Raw genomic sequence first — 11,948 nt, forward strand, 5'->3', positions numbered from 1 at the left:
ATGCACCATAAGAGGCAAGCCACCTAAGGCTGCGGTGATTGAGGCCACTTACAGTGGTATGAAAAAGTTTGGGCACCCTGGATAAGTTCCAAGATTTTCTTTTACAAATCATTGGTTGTTCCGATCAGTAATCAAAGTTAAATACATCATATAGCAGATAAACACAGTGATGTTTGAGAAGTGAAATGAAATTTATAGGATTAACAGAAAGTGTGCAATAATTACTCAAACAAAAGCAGGCAGGTGCATAAATTTGGGTACTCTTGTTGTTTTATTGATTTGAGTACCTTTAGCACTAATTATTGGAACACAAAGTTTGTTTGGTAAGCTCACTGACCCTTGACCTACATACACAGGTGAAGCCAATCATGAGAAAGGGTATTTCAGGTGGCCAGTTGGAAGTTGTTCTCCATTTTGCATTTCCTCTGAAGAGGGGAGCCTCAAAACAACTCTCAAATGACCTGAAAACAAAGATTGTTCAACATCATGGTTTAGGGGAAGGATACAAAAAGAGCTCAGAGAGTTAAGCTGTCAGTTTTCACTGTGAGGAACATAGTGAGGAAATGGAAGACCACAGGCACAGTTGCAGTAAAGGCCCGGAGAAAATTCTCTGATAAGCAGAGGTGAAGGATGGTGGGAACGGTCAAACTCACCCCACAGACCAGCTCCAGAGACCTACAACATGATCTTGCTGCAGATGGCGTCACTGTGCATCGTGACGCCATCTGCAGCATCTGTGCTTTAAAAAATTTGTGGATCCAGACAGTGATCCAGATCGTCACCAAAATTTAATGGATTCTAAGTTAGCCCAAGGGCCACCTTTCCACAAAGTTTCATTGCAATCCGTCCATTACTTTTTCCGTAATGTTGCCAACAAACCAACCAACCAACCAACCAACAAACCAACAAACCGAAGTGATTACATAACCTCCTTGGCGGAGGTAATTATGTTGCTTTTTGGTTTTCCTTTTCAGATAAACACACACACACACACACACACACACACACACAGGGAGAGAGGGTGAGAGAGAGAGGCGCCGCACACTGCAGCGCTCCGCTCCGATCACACCCCCGATCACAATGTTGTTTTATTATATATGACGTTCTTATTGTTGTTGTTGACTGATTTGAGCTGTGGCGGAGGTCTGCGCTCTCTGAGTGCCAATTTCTAGTTCTTTTTGAACTCAGCAATTCTCCCATTGTATGATCTGCTGTAAAGCCTGACAATGGTACAAATGTGATTTTCTTGTGGAGTTGCTGGGACTTAATCTTCAGTGTTTGAATTTTATGTTTGGCTGTGAACAAATAGAAAAAAAACAATAAATAAAATGAGCACAATAATTGTTCTGTCAGTTCAGGTGAGTTTCAGCAGGAATCTCTCAGGACCGGCAGCAGATTCTACCAGTTTTTATTCCTCAGCTTCAACCAGCAGGTCAGTGCATTCAGGAGATTTTTTTTAGTGATTTGGTTGTGCTAATTCATTGTGGTAACAAAGCAGCAATATTGAACATTCACATGAAAATGTACTTAAGTATTTTCAAAAGCATGTACTCCAGTACTTTAAAGGTGTAATACAACATTTTGATTTCCGGGTGGATCACCTAAATAATTGGTGGGTCTGTTTGTCAATCATTCTGACGAGCTGCTTTCGTAAGGCGGTTCTACGTGCTTGCGCCCAATCAGCTTCTCCCTTTTGCGCATTCAGAGTGTTTCTGTAGCCGGTGAGCTTCTGAGCTGGTACTTACCGATGGCGAGTCTGACACAATGAAACTGTAGCTGTTTCGGAAAAAAAAAAGCTTTATTTATGAGCGAGGCGGATCGCAGAAACTGTACAGAGCCGTGCACGCCGGAGAAGAGGAGATCGCGCTCGTACACTTCCGCGTTTCCTGGGAGAAGCAGGAGAGCCAGGCGGATGGTCTGGAGCATGCGCGTTGTTCAAAAAGTGAGTAACAGACGTGGGGCTTCGTCTTTTCGAGAAAATCGTGTATTAGACCTTTAACTTAAAAAATTTGACCGAACAAATTTCTCTTGTATTTGAGTAACATGTGACCAGGAGTATTCAGAACTTTCACTCCAGTCATGGAGCGGAGGACTTTGTCCACCACTGAGGGTCTGTATGGGACGGCGTCTGGGTCCAGACCTGGACCACAGACCACCTATTGAGGACCGCTGCTGTGGACAGTCTCAGTGTCCATGAGGAGCTCCTGCTGTGTGTCCATACCTGAGAGTGTCCAGACTGCACTGTGGATCCTCCACTGCAGCAAACAGCTTCTCCACTCCTGAGGCTCCTGGATGGTTGTAGCTCAGGTCCAGCTCTCTCAGATGGGAGGACTTGGAGCTCACAGCTGAGACCAGAGAAGCACAGCCTTCCTCTGAGACCAGACACCCTGACAGACTGGAGACACAAACATGGCTGCATCAAGTCAAGCAGGAACAAGGAAGATCCTCCACATGATCAAGCAGCAGCTGGATCCTGACCTGAGAGCTTCCAGTTGACAGTGAGGACTCTCCAGTCCAGAAGACAGTAGCTTCACTCCTGAGTCCTGCAGGTCGTTGTTACTCAGGTCCAGATGTGTCAGACTGGAGGACTGAGAGCTGAGGACTGAGGACAGAGCTCCACAGCTTCTCTCTGACAGACCACAGCTGCTCAGCCTGGAGAAGAAGAAGATCAGTCAGTCATGTGGAAAACAAAGAAGACCACAACGCGAGACCATCGGTCCAATCAGGGACCTGGACCTCTGTGCAGATCTGGACTTTCTCTGGAATGGTTTCATTTAGTTTTAATTTTACAGACAATTGCCAGAGAGATGTCCCCTCCCCCTCAGAAGTTCTGTCTCCACTGACTGACTGTTTATTCCTTCATGTTAAAGTTAGCATTATGTCATTTTCCAAAACTAGCATGAGCAGATCCTGTGTGGACCCAGAGAGCAGTGTGTAGAGCTGTGATGGAGCAGCTGGAGCCACAGATCTCTGAAGAACCTGTAAGGTGTGATGCACAAGTGTGCGTTCCTGAGGAACACCAGCTGAAAATTATTCCACTGCTGAAGGAGAATCACAGCATTGTTTGAGTTTTATTCTCTCATGATAATAAAACAACCACAAGCAAATACAATAAAATGAAAAAGAAAAACAATTAACAGGCATAAAAATCCTTAAGTAAAAAAAATAAAAAAAAATAAAAAATAATTGAAAGTCTTTCAATAAAAAGTAAAACAACACTGTCCACTCAGACAGCCTCAGAGGGTCACGTGGGACTGTTCCTGTTCCGTGATTCGTCCGCCATCGAGCAGACTGAGTCTGGAGTTTCCAGTGAAGTGAAGCAAGCAGCCAGGATTCCAGGAGCAAGTGGGGCGGAGCAGCGGGTAACAGGAGCTGACTGGAGGTACAGGTCCAGGCTGACTGTCACACCTGCACATCAGCATCCTCTTAGGGGCGCTGTGTGGCTGCTTGTTTTGTCTTTCAGGTGGGCGGAGCTGGAGAGGCTGTTTACGGAAGCATGGGACCAGCTCATCATTGAGATGGGTTTTTTAGCTGCTTGTTGTCACCATCACCACTTTTCATGTGGCGTTATGGCTGGATGTTAGCGCTGGATCGTAATATTATGCTATTGTGTGTTGGATTTGTGTTTGTATGTTCAGTGTTTTTGTGCCTATGTTAACTTTTTTTCTCTGTTCTTAATCTGGAGACCCACTCAGCTCGCCGTTTTGACCTGCTGCTTTCTGCCTTTCCAGACGCCAGCCTGGAAGAGCCTCGTCTCAGACTCCTGGATCTTTAATAAACCAGCTCAGATCTCATCCATCTCTGTCTCCTCGTGCTGGCTGTGTCTGAGCCTCCGTACTGCACCATAATACTGACGGCCTCATTCCACATAATACTTGTCTCTCCGCTCCACTTTCCACAGCAAATACATTAGTATTTTAACCAATTAGCATCATTCCATAGCCTCAGCTCCGTGCTTCATGTATGAACTGAACCAAGGCCATAGTCAGGAGCCTGCAGTGTGGTGTGTCCCAGTCAACGGTCACACCAGGAGAGACGCTGTACTGCAACAGTGGGACGCAAGCTGCCACAAAACCCCAAAGAGGAAGTGGATCCCATAACAGCGCCTGTCAGCATCACTTGATTCACCTTATCTATTGACTTACTTCTGTTGCATCTTTGCTGTAGTCCTTATTTCTGACCGGTACATTAAGTTCTGTCAATTCCTATGTGTTCGAGTTACCTGAATGCAACGCTGTGGCGTGAGTGGTCGGAAGGGAGCAGGGGGTGGGGCTAGGAAGTGAGTGAGTGAGTGAGAGAGAGAGAGAGAGTGAGAGTGAGTGTGTGTGTGAGAAGGAGAGAGAGCAGTCTCTCAGTTGTTCTATTTCATCCCTACTGACTGGCAGAGATGGTGCTGAAACCACTGGAATGTTCCCTTCGCACATGCGCAGTTCGAGTATATATACCAACAACATCACTCGTGACCCCTGGGTAACCCCAGAAACAGTATAAATTCCTTTATCAAACCCAGGTTCGGCTTCTATCTTCTTCCGCGTTGGTTCGAGGCTTGAAGAGTCGGGACGCACCTTTTTTTCGACATTATATTGTTCGGTTACTGGAAGCCTTGTGATCGTGTTGGTTGGAGCTGCAGACGCCCTCCAAAGGCTGCAACCTTTGCTACCTCGTTCCATCTAGACCGTCACACTTGGTAGTCGCCGCGCTTCCTTGTTCAGGAGGATTTGTACAATTGCCGACTCATGGTAAGGTTGCTGTTTCTGCTTCTTGGAAAGTAAAGGCTTGAAAAGCTAGAGCCAGTGAGCTCTGCTCTGCTGCGCGCATGCCTCCATCACTCTGCCGGCATGTGGGGCTGCACTGCAGGCGTAACCTATGCTGGGAGCATTGCTGCGTTGTTGTTGGCCGCTGCGGCGTGTGTTGTCTGCTTGGTCAGGACGCCGGCTCTCTAGCGTGGCCGTTTCTCTGACGGACGCCGCTGTCGGGAGTGGGAGCGGGTGTCGCGAGGTGGCCGCCTCCCTCTCCCGTGTGTGGTCGGCTAGGCAGTTAGCTCCGCTGTTGTCATTCGCTAACAGTTGTGCGTGAACGCCAGGTGGCATTGCATCAACCATCGGGACTAGGTCTGCCCATCTCCTGCAGGTCTCTCAGAAGCTGCTCTGTCGGGGGGCTCCGCGTCTGGCCAGCCTGCAGGCAGTGTACCTGCTGGGGGCTTTCAATCAGCTGGTGGACTCCCTGTCCCACCAGGTGTCCCCGTCTGGGGAATGGCGCCGCCACCCAGAGGTGGTGCATGCAATCTGGGAGCATTTCGGCAGGGCCAAAGTTGACCTCTTTGCCTCCGAGGTGTCGTTCCACTGCCCACTCTGGTTCCCTCGGGGAGAGCCCCCCGGGGCCCCTGGACCAGGATGCGCTAGCGAACTCTTGGCCGTGGGCCTTGCTCTATGCATCCCCCCCCCCCCCCGGCCTATACTCCTCAGCGTGCTGCGGGAGGGGCACATGGTGCTGCTGGTTGACCCCTACTGGCCGAGCCGGACTTGGTTCCCTCTGCTCCACAGACTGTCGCGCAGCGGCCCATAGCGCCTTCCCTGCAGGAGGGATCTGCTGTCCAAGCACAGAAGCCCTGTGTGGCACCCCCACTTTCATCGTCTCTGAATTTGTGCCTGGCTGCTGAGGGGACTGAGCTGCTGCTGAGCAGCTGTTCGGGGCCTTCCTTCCTCCATGGGGCTTTGAGGCTTCGGCCCCTTAGAGCCCCACGGACACGAGCCTGGGAGCTGAATCTGGAGCTGGAGTACTTGTGCCTGCCTCTCTTTGAGCCTTTGGCAGCAGCAGAGCTGCAGTGGGTGTCACGGTGCGAGGTGGAAGGACCCACGCGCAGGCAGCCAGGTGGAATTCAAAGTCCTTTTATTGCGGGTAACAGCAACGCAGAGATACAGGAACGCAGGATCCAGGAACGCAGGATACACAGGGCAAGCTGAGCTGAGGTGCATGCAGGGACACGGAAGCACACAGACAGACCCACAAGGAACCAACATGACACACCAGGAGAGCAAGACTTAAATATAGGGCAGGACAGGTGATACCCCTTAGGGCGGTAAGGAGGGTGGCAGGAGAACATGAGGGCAGACAGAAAACAGGAAGACAGGACAAAACAGGACCTGAGCACCCACATCAGGCCGCAGGGGCACAGGGTGTGACAGTGGGTGTCCCGTAAGATGGCGTTCCTGCTGGCCATTACCATGGCGACGCGTGTGGGGTTGCTGCAAGCTCTGTCTGTCCACCTGAAATGCCTCATGTGGCACCCTGATGGGGCAGGTGTCACGCTGTGGCCGAACACCGCCTTCCTGCCTAAGGTGTTTTTGCTCGCGCACACGCACATTACTCTCCTCTTTCTTCTTGTTTTTTTTCCGCACAAACTTTTTTTTTCCCCCCTGCACCTTGTGGTCTACCTGGTGACACTCCGCAATCGACCGGTTGATCGCGATCGACTGGTTGGGCACCCCTGCCACACGTCATTCTTATCCGGCCACGAGCCGGCCTCTGCCCCAAGGGGTGCATTGCCATTACACCATAGGGCAGTGTCCACATCATGGGCTGCCCTGAAGGGGGTGCCCCTGGAGGAACTCTGTGCTGCCGCATCTTGGAAGATGCCTGGCACCTTCTCCAGGTTATAGGCTGGATGTTGTGCCTCCACATCCACTGCGGGTGGTACTGGGCCCTGCAGAGGCTTCTCAGTGAGGTTGGTCTCTGAGATTCCTCGTGACCGAGTTGGCATACGTTATTCCAGTGCTTTCAGCACCACCTCTGGCGGTCAGTAGGGATGAATAGAATGAGAGTTATGAATGTAACTACAGTTCTATGAATCCCTCGTGACCGCCAGGGCACTCTGTTACTTGGAATCCTTGTGGTAGCCTACACGAGAAGATTCCGCAGGAGCCGAATCTGGTTCGGATACCGGAATATATACTGTTTCCGGGGTTACCCAGGGGTCACGAGTGACTTTGTTGGTATACATACTCAAACTGCGCATGTGCAAAGGGAACAATCCAGTGCTTTCAGCCCCTACTCTGGCGGTCATCCGGGACTCATAGAACCGTAAATACATTCGTAACGCTCGTTTTTTATTCAGGTTCGACTGTTGTGCTGTAGTGTTGCCGTGGTTAACGCGATAAATTCTGAAGCTTAATAAACCAGCATTAAGAATCGAACTCCTCTTTCTTTCATCCACGCGGCTGGACGTTACATTATTATAATCCAGGGCTCTTTATAATCCTGTGTGTCATATGAAATGACAAGTACAGTTCGTGGTAAATGAGGAAAAAATTATCTGGCAGTGCAGCAGCCAGTAAACACCACCTCAACACCACCTGGGGAGAACAGGAAGGGAGGGGGAGGAGAAGATAAAGCAACACTGCCCCCACATGGTAGCCGAGGTGCAGGATGTCACAGTTCTGGAGAATCAGAAGAAAAAATGCTTTTCTATTTAGTTTTTTCAAACTGCGTGGTATTGGTATCGATATCGGTTGATACTACACAGCTGGGTATCGTTATCGGGGACCAAAAAACCGGTATCGGTACAACACTAGTTTTAAACTCGGCCTGATTTGAATGAAAGGTGGGCTAAATAAGCTTCGGCTTCAGACCTTTTCGGTCTGATAACATGTTAACCATATATACATATATGTCTTTGTACTTTTCTGTTCATTATGTACTATGACCGAAATAAAATCTAAAATCTAAAATCTAAACTCGAAAGGTTGTTTTCATTTTAATGTTGCTCAAGCCTACTCAAGCCGACTTAGTTTTCACCTCTTCTCTACAGAACTCCAAATCCTTCAACATCTGTTTCCTCAATCTTTTCTAACTTTGGTTGTAAATGTGAGCTGAAATGAGGAGTTAATCCTCATTTAATGTGACTGCTCAGACTGATCTTTGGTGTCCATATCTTCTTCTTCAGAAGGATGGAGCTCCGAGGAAGTGAAAGAAGAACTGGGGTTCTTCTGCGTCCTGATTTGATCTTTGACCTTTTGGAGAGCTGAATTGATGTGAAGACCAAACAGAAGCAGAGCCCAGTGGAGGACATGTCAACAGCCAAGGTTACTGGACAGAAAGTCAACAAGTCCAGAGTCTGCAGAGCTGCTGAGAGTCTGGAGCTGCAGCTGGAAGATGTGACAGCTGGGTCCAGGAGAGACCAGCTGGATCCAGGAGAGATCCGCTGGATCCAGGAGAGACCAGCTGGATCCAGGAGAGATCCGTCTGCTCTGAAAGCTGAAGGTCAACATGGAGCGTGTCAGAGCTTCACAGTCAGTGATCCACTGCAGCTCCTTTCTTCTTCTAGAAGCTCTGAAATGTGGAGCTGCACACGGCTCTGCCCCCATCACAGGACTACAGACCAGAGAAGAAGCTCCGGTCCTCATGGAGGTCCTCAGTGTGGATCACTCTCAGACCAGCCTGATGTCTGACCTTTAGTGTCAACACTACTTTACTGAAACACACAACATGGAGTCTGACCTCAGAGTCTGCAGAACACAGAGTGGACTCTGCAGAGAACCACACAGCTGAGAAACTCCTGGGTCCTGAAGAGGGTTCCAGCTCAGGTCCAGATGTTCCAGATGTTTCTGGAGGGAGGGGTTGGACTTCAGAGCTGAGATTACAGAAGAACAGCTGATCTCTGACAACCTGCAGTTAATCAACCTGAATAAAGAGAGAAGGAAGTGAGATTAGAGGGCAGAGTCTGATGCTGAAGAAGGTTCAGACTGGAAGAGTTTAGAAATGTAAAGTCCAAACAGCTGAAGCCTCCAGGAGGAGAAGAGCTCTCCTCAACATGCTGCAGAGCTCAGTCCACTCTCTGTCCAGACCACATCTGGAATCCTCCTCATCTCCTCTCAGTCCTCCAGCTTCAGACAGTGAACTGACCTCAGAGTCTCCAGGGTACAGTTTGGACTCTCCAGTCCAGAACACACAGTCTCCACTGAGGAATCCTCCAGGTGGTTGCTACTCAGGTCCAGAAGTTTCAGATGGGAGGGGTCAGAGGTCAGAGCTGAGGAGACCACTTCACAGTGAGGACCAGAGAGTCCACAGCCAGAAAGACTGTAATGAGAGCAGAGAGGACAGGACGTGAGGAGAGAGGACACTGTGTTGGACTGCTGGACATCAGAGCTGCTCTCCTGTAGAAACAGCACAACCAGCCCCGCTGCACCGAGCTGCAGGGCTTTAGTCCTGGTCCTGCTGAGTCTGACAGGAAGTAGTTCATCAGAAACAGTCTCAAGAAGATCAGAGAAGACCTGCTGCTTTATTCTCACTCTGTCTGAGGCTGAGGACAGGAATTCAACCAACTGGAATATATCTGAACGTTCCAGACAAGAAGAGATGGAATGTGGATTAGAAGATGGAGGAAGACTGACAGCCTCAGTCTGAACAGATCCTGAGAACTGAGCCCACCTCTGGAGGGGAGTGTTGACACTGAGGAGCAGCAGTGAATGTAGGGAATCATGGGACGAGTGGACTGATGGGTTCTTCAGGACAGATCATTGAGGAACGTCTCCCCAGAGGAACTACAGGAACTAGGTTCTACAAACATCACTGAGACATTGATCATGAAGACTTGTGGACTCACTCAGCCTTCCTGCAGTTCTTCACAGCTGGGATCAGTCTCCGTCGTCCCTCCTCTGATGTATTGTAGTTCTTTAGGTCCAACTCCTCCAGGACCTGGTCTGACATCTGCAGCATGTAGGCCAGAGCTGAGCAGTGGATCTCAGAGAGTTCCTTCTCTGATCTGGTCTCTGACTGCAGGAACTTTTGGATCTCCTGATGGACTGAGAGGTCCTTCATCTCCGTCAGACAGTGGAAGATGTTGATGCTTCTCTCAGGAGACACTTGATAACTGCTGATCCACTTCAGGTTCTTGATGACTCTCTGGATGGTTTCTGGACTGATCTCTGTCCGACCCAGCAGACCTTCTAAGAGTCTCTGGTTGGATTCCAGACAGAGGCCATGAAGGAAGCGGACAAACAGGTCCAGGTGGCCGTTCGGACTCTTGAGGGATTTCTCCAGGACGGCCTCCAGGAAACCATCAAGAGATCTGAAAACATGACCCTCTCCACAGAAGGCCTTCAGCTGGTCTGTCCTCCTGCTGGTGAAACAGTGGAACATGGAGACTGCAGCCAGAAACTCCTGAACACTCAGATGGACGAAGCTGTAGACGGCTTTCTGGAAGATCACAAACTCTCTTCTGAAGACCTGAGTACAGATTCCAGAGTACAGCGAGGCCTCAGTCACATCCAGACCACACTGCTCCAGGTCTTCTTGGTAGAACAGGATGTTTCCTGTGTCCAGATGTTCCAAGGCCATCCTGCCCAGCTTCAGAAGAAGCTCCCTGTCAGCCTCCGTCAGCTCCTGTGGACCCCTCTCAGGTCCTTCATGGTACTTGAGCTTCTTCCTGCGAGTCTGGACCAGCACAAAGTGGGAGTACATGTCAGTCAGGGTCTGGGGCAGCTCTCCTCTCTGCTCGCTGCTCAACATGTGCTCCAGAACTGTAGCAGTGATCCAGCAGAAGACTGGGATTCCACACATGATGTGGAGGCTCCTGGAGGTCTGGATGTGGGAGATGATCCTGCTGCTCAGCTCCTCATCACTCAGCCTCCTCCTGAAGTACTCCTCCTTCTGGGCGTCAGTGAAGCCTCGCACTTCTGTCAGTCTGTCCACACATGCTGGAGGGATCTGATGGACCGCCGCCGGTCGGGAAGTGATCCAGACCCGAGCCGAGGGCAGCAGATCCCCCCGGATGAGGTTAGCAAGCAGCTCGCCGACCGAAGACCCCTGGGAGACGTCCAGCAGCCGCCGGCCGCCGCTGAAGTCCAGAGAAAGTCTGCTTTCATCCAGACCGTCCAAGATGAAGAGCAGCCTGCAGACATCCAGCTGCTCTGCCGTCAGCTTCTGGAGCGTGGGATGGAAAACAGCCAGCAGCGAGAGGAGGCTGTACGGCCGCTCTCCCAGCAGGTTCAGCTCCCTGAAGGAGAGCACCACCAGCACCCCCACATCCTGGTTCTCCAGGCCCTCGGCCCAGTCCAGACTGAACCTGAGCACCGAGAAGGTTTTTCCACTGCCGGCCACGCCGCTGGTCACAACCACTCGGATGTGTGTGTGCTGCTGGGCCGAGGCTTTGAAGATGTCCTGAACCCTGATGGCAGAGTGATGGAGGCTCTTCTTCCTGATTTCAGTGTGACGGAGGCTCTCCTCCCTGATGGCAGAGTGATGGAGGCTCTCCTCCCTGATGGCAGAGTGACGGAGGCCCTCCTCCCTGATGGCAGAGTGACGGAGGCTCTCCTCCCTGGTGGCAGAGTGATGGAGGCTCTCCTTCCTGGAAGCTGTCTCCAGAAGCTTCAGCTCAGGTTCCCTCTGAAGCTCCTCACTGAGTCCCTCTGTGATGTGGAGCTCAGTGTAGATCCTGTTGAGGAGGCTTCCTCCTCCTGCTTCATCACTTCCTTCAGTCACACGTTCACATCTCCTCCTCACACTCTTCTTATGTTCTTCTAGAAGCTGCTGCAGACCCACACCTGCTCACAGACAACAACAACAGTCAGACTGCACACAAACAACCAGCTCTCATGTCTCTACAACACAACAACCAGTCCCTGTCCCTCAGCAGACACATGTCCTCTCTTACTTCTGGATCTTTCTGGCTGCTCCTCACAGACATCACTGCTCCTCCTCTTCCTCTCTCTGTGGACACAAAGCAACATTTCCTCTGAGCAACACAACACACAGCAACGACACAAAGATCCAGCTTCACAATACTGGAGCTGAATCTGAAAGTGAGCTCAGCGTCTCTGACTCTGCTTTGGAGGAAATTAAGGAAAAAACTGTTTCTTACTTTGAGTCTGAAGGTCCAGGTTCACCACTGAACTCTGGTCCATCATCTTTGGACCAGTCACTCTTCAGAGACAACCTGAGAGTGAAACAAG

At 50.4% G+C, this 11,948-nt stretch overlaps 1 protein-coding gene across 1 annotated transcript; it reads right to left on the bottom strand.

Annotated features, from left to right (window-relative positions):
- Positions 1 to 2,089: 2,089 nt before the first annotated feature.
- On the bottom strand, positions 2,090 to 11,520 carry LOC115402431 (NACHT, LRR and PYD domains-containing protein 12-like; the record flags this gene model as incomplete). The annotated part of the gene is made up of 6 exons (XM_030110977.1): positions 2,090 to 2,395; positions 2,479 to 2,652; positions 8,497 to 8,679; positions 8,902 to 9,075; positions 9,602 to 11,198; positions 11,349 to 11,520. Coding segments are annotated over 6 exons (2,511 nt in total), but the record flags the coding sequence as incomplete, so codon positions are not given.
- Between the last annotated feature and the right edge of the window lie 428 nt (positions 11,521 to 11,948).

This window comes from Salarias fasciatus, chromosome 15 (genome assembly GCF_902148845.1).
Source record: "Salarias fasciatus chromosome 15, fSalaFa1.1, whole genome shotgun sequence".
Lineage (NCBI taxonomy): Eukaryota > Metazoa > Chordata > Actinopteri > Blenniiformes > Blenniidae > Salarias > Salarias fasciatus.